Here is a 15541-nt window from a genome sequence, read left to right as displayed (position 1 = left end):
CAGCCCATCGCATTGAAACACCGACGAGTACCTTTTCATTTAAGGGAGCAGGTCGATAAGGAGCTGGACAATTTGGTGAGCTTGGACATCATCGAAAAGGTTGAGGGCCCGACCCCCTGGGTGTCCCCGATCGTGGTGGCCAGAAAGCCCAAGCAACCCGACTCGGTACGCATTTGCGTGGACATGAGGCTCCCCAACAAAGCGATCAAAAGGGAACGCCATCTTACTCCAACGATCGATGATATCATTGCTGATGTTCAAGGGGCTCGAGTGTTCTCGAAGCTGGACCTCCGAGCCGGATATCACCAGGTCGTCCTTCATCCAGAGTCCCGGTACATAACAACGTTTACCACACACCGGGGACTATATCGGTACAAGCGGCTGAGTTTTGGAGTGTTGTCTGCCGCTGAAGTGTTCCAAAACATCATCAGGGGCGCCCTAGCAGATCTAGGGGGCGTCCTCAACATCAGCGATGATATTCTGGTGTTTGCCAAAACCGAAGTGGATCACATGAAGAGGCTCGAGGACACTCTAAGACGACTTCAATCGTTGGGCCTCACCCTGCACAGGGAGAAGTGTGAGTTCATGCGCCCCTCGATTGAATTTTTTGGCTTCATATTCAAGGAGGGGGGGGTGTCGCCAGACCCGAAGAAGGTGCAGGACATCAAAGCGGCGAAGGCCCCCGAGTCTGTGACGGACGTGAGGAGCTTCCTGGGGATGGTAACGTATTGCGGGCGGTTCATCCCGAACTTAGCCTCAAGATCCGAACCACTCCGGGCGCTGACCAAGAAGGAGTCACCATGGCATTGGGGCCCTCTCGAACAGGCCGCCTTTGAGGACATTAAGGGTGCCCTCACAGCGGGAGATACTATGGCGTTTTTCGACCCCGCCTTGGAATCGGAGATTGTGGTGGATGCGAGTCCTTTCGGGCTGGGGGCAGTGTTGACTCAAGTGGACCGCAGCGGGGCTATTCGACCTGTGGCATATGCAAGCAAAGCGCTCACCGAAACGGAACAGAGGTACTCCCAGATCGAGCGGGAGGCCCTGGCAGTGCTGTGGGGCTGCAAGCATTTCCGGCTCTATGTCTTGGGACGGCCAGTGATGGTGGTGACTGATCACAAACCGCTGCTTCCGATTCTAGTGGGATCATCGTCAAAGCCACCAGCTAGAATTGAGAGGTGGATGCTCGCCCTCCTCGAGTATTCAGTCACCCTGGTATATCGGCCGGGGGCCAACAATGCCGCGGACTACCTGTCTCGTCATCCGGGAGTTGGTGGGGGAGATGGACATGACACTTGCGGAGAAGAGGCGGACAGTTATGTACGAATGGTGGTGGAGGCGGCAACGCCAAATGCGATGTCCCTAGAGGAGTTGGAGGCTGCTGCGGCTGAGGACGAGTGTTTTCGGATCTTGAAGGACACAATGCACAGTGGGTCCTGGAAGTCCGTCCTCGGAGCCGTGTCCGGGCGCACCCAGGAAGCCAGAACAGCGCTGGAGCAGTTGTGGAAGGTGAAGGAGGAGTTGTCGTTCTCCGACTCAGGGCTGTTACTCCGGGGTGACCGGATCGTCATCCCACGGTCGAAGGTGAGCGACGTGATCCGTCTTGCCCATCATGGACATCAGGGCGCCGCTAAGACCAAGGCGCGGCTCCGCTCGAAAGTCTGGTTTCCGGAGTTGGAAAAAAGGGTGGACGATTTCGTGGCGGCCTGTGTATGGTGTCAGGCGGCCTCTCCGCTGCAACGAGAACCTGCAATTGAGGCAATGCCCCGTGGCACCAGGCCCTGGGAGATCGTCCACGCTGACTTTGGTTCAACATCAGTGGGCACTCACTTCCTGGTGATAGTAGATGAACACTTGAGATACCCGGAGGTTGAGTTCGTCGAGTCGGTGGCTTTTGAGCATGTGGTGGTGGCCATGGAGAAGATATTTGCGGCCCATGGTTTCCCCCACACTCTATGCTCTGATAATGGATCGCCCTTCCAAAGTGAGCGGTTCTCTGAGTTGATGGAGAGCTGCGGAATACAACACAGGAAGATCTCCCCCCTGTGGCCCCGTGCAAACGGGGACGCCGAGAGACTGATGAGGACCCTGAATAAAACGTTCCGAATTGCTCAGGGGCAGGGGCAATCCTTACAACGCGCCCACTATCAGTTTCTGCGGGTGTACCGCACCACCCCACATGCCGCCACGGGAGTGGCACCCGCCGAGGCATTATTCAAGAGGTGCTCCATGGGACTGCTGCCGGAAGTGGGGGAGAAAGAACCAGGGGTCATCGATATTCCGCGGGTGGAGGCGGAAAGACGAGTCCGAACGGAACAGGAGAACCTGCGCAGGGGTCTCCGACCTCAAAGACTTGAACCGGGAGATGAGGTCCTGATCCGGAATCGACACCCTCACGGGAAGCTATCGCTCCCCTATGAACCGGAGCCTTTGGATGTAGTGGCAGTGAAAGGATCCATGGTGACGGCCTCGGATGGACGGTCGGCTGTCACCCGAAACGTGAGTTTCTTCAAGAAACTGGGTGATTCACGAACTGAGACCCCGCCCGAACCTGATCCACCAGACATGCCTGCTGACGGAGGTCTATGGGGCGAAGGACCCGAATCCCCAGTCCGGGGAGACGCGGCGGAAGGACATCACGTGCCAGAGGTAGGCCGGAGGTACCCCCAGAGGGCTGGGCGAGGGAAACCTGCCTACCTCCGCGAATATGTTGTGGGACGATTGATTCGCGAACTGGGGTGATAAGATCTGGGTGGATGACATTAAAGGGGTTTTTGTTTTGGGTGTGCAGTAGTGTTTATGTTAGATGTGTGGTTTTCCTGGTTAATTAAGTTACTGTTAATCCATGTTCGTGTTCCTCCCGGAAAAGGAGGAGTGTGGCGCTGCCCGATGACGGGCCTACGCGGCGGCGTGACGTTTCACGCCGCCGCGCTAAGTATAAATAAAGGGGGCATTCCCGGCCGCATCAGAGCGACCGGGAAGCCCGAACACGAAGGACTGGTGTCTGGTGGTTCCTTCATGTGTCGGGGGCTTGCGGCATTGCGTGGGGGCTCTGACCCGCCCCCAACACCCCTGACAATGCGCATGCGAGTTTCTTACAGGCGGGGCAAGTAAAAAGGCCCTACGAATGTAGCATGCAGATGGCTTTTTTCACGCCCTTGGCTCATTTGCGCAAATAGGAGGGCATGTCTGCGCATTTCAATGCGCATCCCAAATCCACAAATAATAATCGCATGTCCCTGAGCCTGACTGTAAGTGGCACAAGGGAATCCACAAGTCATGACAGGCTTATTGGTGACCCTGTCATGTATTTCTTTGTAAAGTAAGACAGCAGCAGCGTGAACTGTTGCTTGCAGACTTGCATTTCTATCTCTCAAACAGTGATAGAAATGTATTTTTGGGTGACAATTCCCTACGACACGCCCTTTAAGAGCCCATACCTGTGAAAACCGCTCCCAGTAACCACGTGGTTGCTGGGAACCTGTCATATATTAGTATTGGGAGCGTACTCCTGACACTAATGTATTTAAAGAGGCTGGGCAGCGCATCTTTGGCACTGCTATCCTGCCTCACAGCAACACACATGTCACATTTGAAAATAAGGGGAACAATTATTTCTCAAAAAAGCGCAAATAAAAAAGGTGCGTCCTCTTCGTTTTTTTATATTTGAGTTTCTTTATGAGAAGCCGGCCCATCCTCTGCACATTTTTTACTTGTACCACTTTTTGAGGATTTGGCCCAATGAGATATGTTGAAGCATTGGACACGGCACAAAAAGGCAAATCAGGAGATGTCCGCACAGATCTCTGATTTGCATCTTCTACCTCAGAGCCAAGTCTCAAAGTCTAAAACATGGAGAGGATCACGCGCAAATGCAGTTCACAGAAATTTGCTGAAAGGCCCATCAGAGATGCTCCAGGCAGCTCCAGATCTGCGCCTGTTTTAGGCTTTGAGGATCAGGTGTAAGGTAGCAGGTGCACATCTGAGGTGCGCACAAGCATGCCCAGCGCAGATCTTAGAGAATCAGCACCACAGGGTGCCGCCCTTATTGCTAAAGGTAGCAGGTGCACATCTGAGGTGCGCACAAGCATGTCCAGCGTAGATCTTAGAGAATCAGCACCAAAGGGTGCAGCCCTTATTGCTAAAGGTAGCAGGTGCACATCTGAGGTGCGCACAAGCATGCCCAGCGCAGATCTTAGAGAATCAGCACCACAGGGTGCCGCCCTTATTGCTAAAGGTAGCAGGTGCACATCTGAGGTGCACGCAAGCAGGCCCAGCGCAGATCTTAGAGAATCAGTACCAAAGGGTGTATCCTTTATGCTAAAGGTAGCAGGTGCACATCTGAGGTGCGCACAAGCATGTCCAGCGTAGATCTTAGAGAATCAGCACCAAAGGGTGCCGCCCTTATTGCTAAAGGTAGCAGGTGCACATCTGAGGTGCGCACAAGCATGTCCAGTGTAGATCTTAGAGAATCAGCACCAAAGGGTGCAGCCCTTATTGCTAAAGGTAGCAGGTGCACATCTGAGGTGCACGCAAGCATGCCCAGCGCAGATGTTAGAGAATCAGCACCACAGGGTGCCGCCCTTATTGCTAAAGGTAGCAGGTGCACATCTGAGGTGCGCACAAGCATGTCCAGTGTAGATCTTAGAGAATCAGCACCAAAGGGTGCAGCTCTTATTGCTAAAGGTAGCAGGTGCACATCTGAGGTGCACGCAAGCATGCCCAGCGCAGATCTTAGAGAATCAGCACCACAGGGTGCCGCCCTTATTGCTAAAGGTAGCAGGTGCACATCTGAGGTGCGCACAAGCATGTCCAGCGCAGATCTTAGAGAATCAGCACCAAAGGGTGTATCCCTTATGCTAAAGGTAGCATGTGCACATCTGAGGTGCGCACAAGCATGTCCAGCGCAGATCTTAGAGAATCAGCACCACAGGGTGCCGCCCTTATTGCTAAACTCAGAAAGCTGAAAAGAGGTGCATTCGGTATCAGCAAACGGCCCAGTTCAATCTCCTCTGCAGTAAAACATTGGCAAAATATATTTTTTAAATAACTGATGAAGTGCCATTACTCTTGAGACTGTGAGTGCTGTCTTGTAACATGCATCATATACTCACCAGTGTCACTCAGCAAAGATGTCTATGAGCCATCATAAGGTGAAGAACCTGCCATCTGCTGCCGGCAGGGTATCGGAAGGCTGAGTGTCCTCGAGCCCAGGGTGAACACGTGACTAACTTGGATCTATCACAGAAAGGGATCTGGCTGCTCATGACTTTGCCTGGGAGCGTGGCGTTGCAGAAGGGCTAGCAGGCACTTGGGATTCATGAACCCCGGAAAACATGGAGGCATTCTTGCCTCCTTACACATGGAAAGCAAAAGACCCGATGTAAACGAAGGCCCAATGATATTCCAGAACAAAGGATGTACAGGATCTGTTTGTGGGATCGGGTCAGATGGGACATTTGCCACTACTGACACCCTGGTACGGTACATGCGCCATCAACTGACGCTTATCAAACTGAAAGCTTATTCTGTTGCATGGACTTGAGCGATTGTCAGTGTCTTTCTGCTTCTCACGTGCCAGGGGATGAGGGCAACTATATTTCTATGTGAGTTTACAGAGCGGACTATCACTGCTTATGACATCTTGGCACTTTACTGAAATAAGCAAAACAGGAACAGGACGACTGAAACATTTTACAGTAGTGAGGTAAGTCCTAGACTTTTGGTACATGCGTTACTGACCAAACAGCTTCACAAATGGAGGGGAATTCTGCAGAATCATATAGCCAGGTCCTTAACCTTCTCTTAAAGAGAGGATATGATATGATATGATATGATACAGCATTTATTACGCGCCTGTACACAAGTGTTTCGAGGCGCGACAAGACAAGGAGGGGGAAACAAAGGGAGGACAAAACAACAATCTTACTAGGACTTAAGTAATTCAGATTGCGCAAGTGCGAGGAGGGGGGAGGGAAGAAGTGCAAAAAAGGGGAGGATGGAGAAGTGCAAAAGGGAGGGGGGATGGACAAGTGTAGGTAACAGAGTGCAGCCAGCGTGTGGCTAATTGCCAGTAATCAGAGGGTGTAGCTGGCGGGTGGCTCCTAAGTGTGGAGAGAGGGGACTGTAGGGTTACAGATACAGACCACGAGTGCTTGGGGCCAAAAGGCAGTGTGACGTGCAACTGGACAGGCAGAGACCTGGGCCCAAATTCAAAGGGTGGCCAGGTGACCAGTGCGTGGGTCAGACAGGTCATCAACAGGGAAGAGGAAGAGAGAAAGCGGAAACAAGCAAAGAGGAAGGTCTTGAGTTGCTTCCGAAACCAAAGATGGTTCTGCTCAAGTTTGAGAGAGGGAGGGAGGCAGTTCCAGAGGGAGGCCCCAGCTGAAGAAAAAGATCTGCCCCCAACTGTTTGCTTGGAAAAGGGGCTGACCCTCAGACAGTTGTAGGTGGATGAGCAGAGAGCTCGAGAAGGACATCGGGGGGGGGGCTGTAAAGTTAGTGGAAGTGAGTTACACACATGCAGACTGCATAGAGTTACACCTTCCGCCAAAGTGTAAGTAGCAGAAGGGCAGAACCACAAGCTGGTTCACATTTGATGAGCAACAAGCTCTGTAGGGACAGCAACACTGTAGTTTAGTGGCCAGAAGTTTTGGATGGGTGTAATGTAATCATTTAAAAACAGGAGAGAGTTTTACATGTCATTCTCTTGGCAACAGGCAGCCAATGAAGTGCACAGGTAGCAAAAAGAGAAGCTGAAGGGTCTGGGACACACCAAACGAAAGCAACACAAGTCATCTTCCCTGTGGCAGTACTTGGGAGGAAAGGGCCCCAATTATCCAAAGGCAAAGAAGAGGGGTCTGGGACCCAACACTATGGGGGTCATTTCGAGATGGACGGTAGCCATGGTGCTATTAGCGCCATGGCTGCCTCCCATACCGTGACCGAGTCCGGTGTTGTTCAATGTGGACTTAACGGTGTAGTCCGACCCTGGCGGGACTGGTAAGTCCCCATTGAACAAACCATTCCCCATTCCCATTTGAGCCCCCATAGGGCTCAATGGGAATGGGGAGGGCACTAATAACGGGCTCGCGACTTGCAAGCCCGTTATTAGCACCCTGGTCCCTTAGCGGGACCCATAAGGGACATGTGGTCAGACCTTGGAATAGGGCGGTAAGGGATTACCGGCACCGGTCTCGGTGTCCTGTCAATTGGTCGACTGCAATTTGGTCGACTGCAATTTGGTCGACACCATTTGGTCGAATGCCAAATGGTCGAATTTTTTTTTTTTTATTTATATATTTTTTTTGTGGGTTTTCGTGTGGGGAAAGAAAAAAAAAAGAAAAAAAAGGGGGTTGGGGGGGGACCCCCCCCCCCAAAAAAAAAAAAGGGGTAAAAAAATAAATAAAAAAAATTCGACCATTTGGCATTCGACCAAATGGTGTCGACCAATTGTCCTGTCGACCAAATGTTTTCGACCAATTGACTGGTAACCACCGGTCTCCTTACCGGTGCCCGGTATCCCTTACCGCCCACCTCGTAATGAGGCCCTATGTGAGAACAACACGAGTCATCTTCCTCGTGATGGTACTTGGGAGAAGAGGGCTCCAAGTACCCAAACATAAAGAAGAGGGGTTTGGGACCCACTGCCATGGGAAGAAGGGAAATGACAGAACAGTTTACTAAGGATTGTACTTGGCAGGTATGCGAACCAAGTTGGTGCAAGCAGAAAGAGAGAGAAGAAGAGGTCTAGGACCCGGAGCATTGTGAACTTTGTTGAGTCATTCCCTCTGGTGCTGTTAGTGCAAACTCTGAGAAGCCAAGAGAGAAGAGGTGTCCTCTTTGTATTGTGAACACTGTAAGAAGTGGAAGGGAGTCATTCCCCTTGGTGCTGTTTGTGACTACCCTGAGAAGCCAAGAGAGGAGAGGGAGCGACCAGGTGAAGAGAGTCACTCTACCTGACGGTGTTCTGAAAGTCTGGAGAAGGCCAAGAGAGGAGAGCCGATACTTTTAGCCTTGTGAATACTGTGACCATGCGAAGGGAGTTATTCCCCCTGGTGTTGTCTAGAGTTCTTTGTGTTGGAACTGTGAACTTTTACTTTGATTGAACCTGGAACTTTATGTGGGCCTTTTGGGGTGAATAGAAATGTGGTGAATGGAGCCAGTCTCGCAGGCGAGCTTTCCACGTACAACAGGACACTGTCCTGAGGAAGGAAGGGAGGGTTGGAAATAGGCGCTTTTGACACAGGACAGTGGACTATTTTGATATCGACTGACATTCTGACCAACTCCTTAACATTTGAGTTGAGGCAGGGAAATCCCTCTTAGTTTTAGGCAGAGATAGGTTTTTTCCTTTATTTTCCTTATAATAAAAGTCTGTTGCCAACCAAAATGCCACCACTGTGTCAGCGTCCTGCTTCTGAACCCTAACAGTATATAATACGGGGTGCTCATGGCAATGTATTTGTTTGAATCAATGGGACGTGCACTCACTGCCACCTATTTATTTTAAAAAAATACTCATCCAAGATTGCCACCAATGAAATGTAGTGGCACAGGAAAACACAGTTGTGTGGCATCTGCAGAGGAGGGAACTACAGGGGGATTGGATGGGATGTAGCAAGTGGAGGGAACAGGGAGAAGATGGTAGGGTGATTCAGCTCGGTTTTGCAGCAATCTAATTGGCTTCAGCAACCTCAAGGTTGCTAATAGAGAATCTATGTTCCTGAATCCTTTCTAGTGGACAACCTTTATTGTCTCTCAAGGTTGTATTACTCGAATGCTACATGAAATCAATTAGCAAGGATGAGCTACCCAAGCAACATATCCATGGGTTGATAAAGAGAAGGAAATTACATGTTTACTTACACAAAATATACTAGCAGTGCGCACATTAATTTAAGCATCTAATAGTAGTAGCTGTGCTAGGTTTCATGATAATGTTTCATGCTGATATTGTAATTCCACTTTCTTCTGAAAGCTCTAGATAATATGAATCATGAAATCCTGTCCTAAGAAGAGTAATCTAAATAGGCAATGGTCTGCAGGAATATAGGGAAGGATGGGATGCTATAGGGGAGCTATGCTAGGTTCTTGCAGTTTTGAGCACATACAACTGGTGAGTGCCTCACTATTCAGTCATTTAGGACATGGAACTAGTTATTGCTCCTGAATGGGTGGGAACACACTACACATCAGCAGGAAGTGTGCCCCTGTAAGCAATCTTACCAAAACATTGATCTTAAGTCAACGAAGGCGAGGGAGAAAAGGTGGCAAATGTTAACAATGGAAGCACAAGAAAGACTGAATCTTATAAAACATACATTAAAAACGAAATGAACAAATGTTACTATTTCACCCAGTCACAATGCCAACCAATATCCTATTATGATGGGGCATTACGACACAGTACATTAAACCTACGAACTTCAGAACTAGGAGGGAAGCAGGCATAGGCTGATACTGTAAGGACCTTTCACCAACTTAAGCAAGAATACAGTGTTGACAAAAATAGGTATTTATTCATACCGGTAAAACATGAATTTCTTAAGCACGTGCAGGCTCAGGATGCAAACACGGGGGATCAGGACTGCAAACCAATGTATTCAAGGGTCAAATAGAGGCCACACCTTTGCAGTGTCGTTTCAAGGGACACAGATAAATACACAGATTTTCTCAGGGAAAAATGGCAGGGAGGGGTTGAGGCATGGAAGAAGACCAATGGTGGCAAGAACATGTATATTACAGAGAAATCCCAAAAAGCTCCAAATGGTGACTGGCACACGACTCTGCACGGGATCTTCGATTTTAGAGCTACGCTCGGGAGGATGAGGATGCCAGCGATGTAAGCATGCAGTAGGGTCAATTCTGCCTCGTCCAATGCCTATTCCCAGGTATTTAATCATAGTTCACATACACAGCAGATCATATGTTGCAAATTACACTGTTATTATCAACGTTTAAATACGTTCTTGGCATGCATTACACTAGCAGCTCTGTTGCAAATGCCTCGGCGGACTGGCTTAATGTTTCACGTGATTTGACTTTTTAGCCTAGTGCTAAACTTGCAACTTATCTGTAAACCTACCGATTCTGACTTGCATCCTATGGCTATATTTGAAATATGTCTGTGTTAGGCAGAAACCTTTGCAGTTCCCTTAGGGACCACTGCAAAAGACTTAAGACTACAGGTGTTGGCAGTAAACCCAATTGGTAGCAGTCTGCACCACCCAGATTTACCTGGTAGCTGTGGCTGAGCAGTCAGACTTCTCTCAAGAAGAGTTAGGCAGTATATAGCGTATACACAATAGGTACAGAGCTACAGTAGCACAAGCAAACACTGACCACAGCTTTGGTGTAAAAGTATATAATTATTTATTTAAAGACACACTTGTAAATTAATTACACTAGCACAAAAAGAGGTAAGTAAATTCAACACACAGTCACTATTATAGATATACAACCCTGATTACTTATTAGACAAGTCTTAGTGAGAAACACCACTTATTTTCAGACAGAGGTGAGCACTTAACCTAAGATGGCACTCTAATAAGTTCTAAAAAAAAGGGAGGGAAAAGGCAGAGTTATGAAAGCACACAATTTCAATACCTTTAAAAGAACCACAGTGAGGCAGGTTAGGCAAAGTCTACTGGAGAGCAAGGAAATTCAAATGCCAGGCCCACTCTTAGAGAGAGCAAGCAAAATGTGTCCAGGATCACACAGTGGGGTTATGCCCAAGGAGTCTTTGTAGATAGTTCAAAAAAAGATGAGATCAAGTCAGGAAAAGTTAGTTAACAGGCCCCAGGCTAACCCAGGTTAGAAAGTCGAGGATTTACTGTCACCCCGAACGATCTGTCGCAAGGGAAGCACGCTCCAATGGGGGCAGTTGTTCCTGGCAGCGGGTGCAAGTCAGTGTTTCGTCCAGAGGAAGAGAAGGCCTCGACGTGGAGGAAAGATGAAGGTCGTTGCCCTGCCAGGGAAGAAACCAGCCGCAGAGTTCTCCGGTTACAAGGTACTACCCTTTTCTTCGCGGTAGTGGTAAACCGTGGTATCCCGGGTGCCGGGGTGCTTGGCACAAGCAAGGCGGCAACGAGATGATCCAGGAAGGTGAAAAGATGGGCAAACTGGGCAAACTGGTTATCCCTACCAGTCAAAGGAAGAAGACTCTCCGGACTGGAGATCTCCTCTGTCGTCGGGAAAAGTGGTGAGACGAATCAGCAGGGCTCCACCGGTGGTGTCATCGTTGCAGGTTGGCTCGGCTTCTCCCTCCTCAGATTCTTTAGGTCCTGTGGCAACTTCTGCAGTTCCAGTCCCCAAAGCCCTGCTTTTATGCAGAAAACCCCTATTCATCAGTCCTAGCTGTCACTCAAACATGCTAAGTGGTGAGCCGGGCGGCTCACCACTGGGCCAATCACACCAGAGTGCGACTTGAGTTGCCAAGGCAACTCAGTCCAGGGTGTCTAAACCCCCTCCCACAGCCCCTTTGGTACCCAGACAGAGTGGCACCACTTCTGTGGAGAAGCCCGCCAAAAAGTGGAACAAAGGGCTCGACTTGGGTTGGAGTCACAGAAGCGAACACAAACGCCATTTTGGAACCGAGTTTCAGCAAAAAATACCAACCGGTGAATTTATATTAATTTAATAAACCGGCGGTATGTTCGGGGCTATATTAAAAAGTGCTAGCCTCGAACAATGGGAAAATCCCATAGGAATATATTTGCGGTCGAATATAAAAGGTAGTATCCACTGCCACCAGCCAAAACTCGATCAGGGGGACAGAGACGTGCCCCCTCGAACAACAGACCCCGGGGCAATCGAATTGCCTCGACCAGTACGTCCACAATATGATGCTTTGTACTGGTTTCTGTTCATAATTTGGGACTAGTAAAGCCAATGGTGACTTTACATGCCCTGGGAGACAGTAGTCAGTCCCAGGGTATGGAGTCTATGTTGGGGGTCGCTATGACACCCCTGGGTTACGGCACGGAGGGTGCTGTGTAACCCGCATCAAAAACACATGAGAACCTATGGAGTAAAAGACCCCATAGCCCATAAAACACATGGAAAGATAAAGGAACACCTTCAATCATGTCTAAGAGTGGGAGTAAAAAGAGTCTCACTCTTAGCAGGAGAAAAAAATAAACCCCAAAAATCTAGCAAAGCTGCTGGGGGACTCACTATGTTTGGGAAATTAGCCTTTACAGAGGATTCTCCCTAACAGTCTGTTACTCTCTTTATCTTGTCTCTTTGCTTAATGCTAACCTGTAACAAACCTGTAACAACCTTACTTTGTCTCTTTGCTCTGTCATTCATGTTTGCTTGCATACCTGTACTTACCCCCCCTGTACTATGAGGCGAGGCCTTGCCAGAATATGGGCTCATAATTATTTTTTTTATTCATGTTTGCTTACATACCTGAAGTAGCTCCCCGTACCATGAGGCGAGGCTTTGCCAGAATATGCACTCATAGTTATTTTTGTCATTAATGTTTGAATACATACCTGTAGTTACCCCCGAACCATGAGGCGAGGCTTTGCCAGAATATGCACTCATACTTATTTTTGTCATTCATGTTTGCTTACATACCTGTACCATGAGGCGAGCCTTTGCCAGATTATGCACTCGTACTTATTTTTGTCATTTATATTTGCCTACATACCTGTAGTAGCCCCCATACCAAGAGGGGAGGCTTTGCCATAATATGCACTAATACTTATTTTATCATTCATGTTTGCTTACATACCTGTAGTAGCCCCTGTACCACGAGGCGAGGTTTTGCCAGAATATGCACTCATGCCTATTTTGTCATTCATGTTTGCTTGCATACCAGAAGTAGCCCCGTACCGTGCTGTAAGGCTTTACCCTTATGTTTGTAACCCTTTGCGTGGTCCTGCACTTTGTGGACTATGCTTTTGCACATACTGTAGCTAGCGCCTAGATGCCCCAGGGCTTTGTGCACTGCTATAACTCTAAAAATAAATACCGTAAATTAAGACTCTCTATCAGAGATGCATTAAAGATATGGGTGGGGGAGGGGGCAATGAGGTACTAAACCACTACTAACACTGGCAACTGTGATGGCAAAAATACGCATAATTTGGAGATGGGCAGGCGATCGAACCCCAACTTTCGGGTACAGCTGAATAGCCTGGATATACGGAGGCAACAGGGCGGAGGAAGTGAGTGAGTAGAACCTCGGCGAGATGTGGATGAACTCAACCTTAAGACACAAGTAACAGAAGAGAAGAGGATGATGACATCAGGACTGATAGGTGATGGCTTAGTGTGCGATAAGGGGGCGGATCAATTACTCCTGGTTGCCACATTTAAATAAGAACGGAGGTAGACGCAGGAGAGACCAGGGCAGTAGCGTGAGGATACATCAGAAATCAAGGCGAATAGACCCCTCCATATTGCATCAGTTACAGAAAACGTGAAAGTAGCAAAGGAGTGGCACTTGGGGCAAAGGGCATAGCGTCATTATTTCATGATTAATCAAAAAAGCTAATACAATATTTAAAAAAAGAAATTAGAAAGTCGCCTTTCTGGTGCGAAAAGGCAGGCCACTTTACCCATACATACTTTTTGTGGCCTAATCACAAATTCATGATGTAAACCACTATTTATTTCGCTGCTTCACTGCCAGCACACCTTGTGCAGGATACGCTGTCAGAAAGTATGACATCTTTCTCCAAAATCATGCCCTGTGTATTACAATGTACATCAACCTGTAGTTTTCTCTTTTATTTACAGCCATTTCTGATTATTTGCAACACTTGCAATGTATATTGTTGTGTCTTGTGTTCCCTGCCTTGATCCTGAATGAATGCCTACATGAGAGCATACCTGATGGAATGTTATGCCTGTGGAAGGTTGTGGTGTGATTGCCCCTGTAAGCTCCATGAAGGTCAGTTGGAGTGAAGCAGCATGTGAGAGAGGAGACCGTTGGATGTCTCCTGTGTACCTTCCTACTTACTTACCCCTGGACTTACCTGATGTATATACCTTGTCAATGGAACTTAGTAAAGAGCATCAGACATTTAATCTCTAAACATATATGCATTTGCTAAACATATTTCGCCATGAGACCTATGCACGCAAATGTTTTTCATAGATGTACCCTTTGCATAAAGGCATTCAAAAGATAATACATCTGTGCTTTCCATGACTGTCACGTGCACTTTTCTCTCTATCAGCAGCTTCAAATATAATGTAGCCTGCTACCAGTTCAGATCACTTTCAGCTATTTCTAAAAAACATCCACACTACCAAACTGTTCTCAGCATAATATCTTTATCAGAATCATAGAATACATTCCAATTTCTTCTGCAGCTTTCAAAAATAATGTAAAAGTGTGGTACCTATCCAGGGATATGATGACAGATTCATTTAGTTCAGGGACGTCGTCGGCCTTAATGGTGATGTTGATCGCTGTGTCACTTTGCCCAGACAGGAATATGACAGAGCCATTGAAAGGGCTGAGGTCATCCGGGGTCACAGCTTTCGCATTGGTGCCAGTGGGTGTCAAGCTCCAGTACACAGTGGCCTGCCCATCGGTTCCATCTCTATGCAAGGCTACGGAGACCTGGGAGGAAGCGAGCGAGAAGCAGGACGCGGTGTAAATGTCTACTGAGAATATGCAGACACAGCAGACAGGATGTTATATTTACTCATATATGTGTGCTATCCTTCAGCATGCCAAGTCTAAGTATCAGGACCACAACCCGAACCCACCGTGCCCCCCCCACCCCCCTCCAGCTGCAAGGAGGGCAACTACATTACAGCATAATACCACAGACTTTGGGCACACACTGCCATGTTCAACTCTTGAAATGTAGTGCATGTGCCCGCAGAGGAAAGCAAAGGCCTAGTGTGAAGAGCTACATGTATGCGATGGAAGGTGTGTGACAACCTTGGAACTCTTGGAGAAAGATGGGGCTGTTACAACATCCTTGGAGATATCATCGGTTAGTTGGAATTCACACATCAGTATGAAAACATACACATTCTGCTATGGATTCTCTTTGAACTTGGAATCCTGCTTTGGAATAAGTCAGGAGGCTAATTTGCTTAGCTCATGTGTCAGACGGGCCACAATGGCCCCCACTGTCTATCACACACACACGCTTTCCCAGAACCTCGTGCAGCAGAACAATTACTTCAACACAGCTCTCAATAATCACCATAACACCAGAATACCGTAAAACTGATGCATTGTGTGCACAGACAGATATGGCAACTGTACATCAGCACACCGTCACATGTGGGATCCCATGGCCTAGACGTGCATTGACTGTAAAATATGTTTCAAACAAGGTAGACATTGCTGGAATCAGTGAAAGAGTGCATAACGCTGTATAGGTTTCCCAATCCTGCCAGACATTGGACTCAACAAATCCCTTGCATACGAATGGAGCTGTGAGAAAATGTAGCTGAAAAGTGGGGCTGTGAGAACTTGGAGATATAAGAAAAAGGAGTTATGAGAAAGGTGCACTGAGGAAGCCGAGGCACACAATTACCCATCATCTCTTTATAATGGTAA

At 48.2% G+C, this 15541-nt stretch overlaps 1 protein-coding gene across 2 annotated transcripts in view; it reads right to left on the bottom strand.

The window, feature by feature from the left end:
- ADGRV1 (adhesion G protein-coupled receptor V1) overlaps nt 1-15541 on the bottom strand; it is a 2479945-nt gene that overhangs the window by 2112130 nt on the left and 352274 nt on the right. For both annotated transcript variants that reach the window (XM_069627623.1, XM_069627624.1), the window contains exon 11: nt 14361-14584. In XM_069627623.1, coding sequence (XP_069483724.1) covers nt 14361-14584 — 224 coding nt within the window. The remainder of the gene's footprint in view (nt 1-14360; nt 14585-15541) is intronic.

Source organism: Ambystoma mexicanum, chromosome 6p, assembly GCF_040938575.1.
Source record: "Ambystoma mexicanum isolate Mex_15411 chromosome 6p, UKY_AmexF1_1, whole genome shotgun sequence".
Lineage (NCBI taxonomy): Eukaryota > Metazoa > Chordata > Amphibia > Caudata > Ambystomatidae > Ambystoma > Ambystoma mexicanum.
Note: the sequence above shows the minus strand (reverse complement) of the source record. Positions and strands in the feature narration are given on the sequence as shown.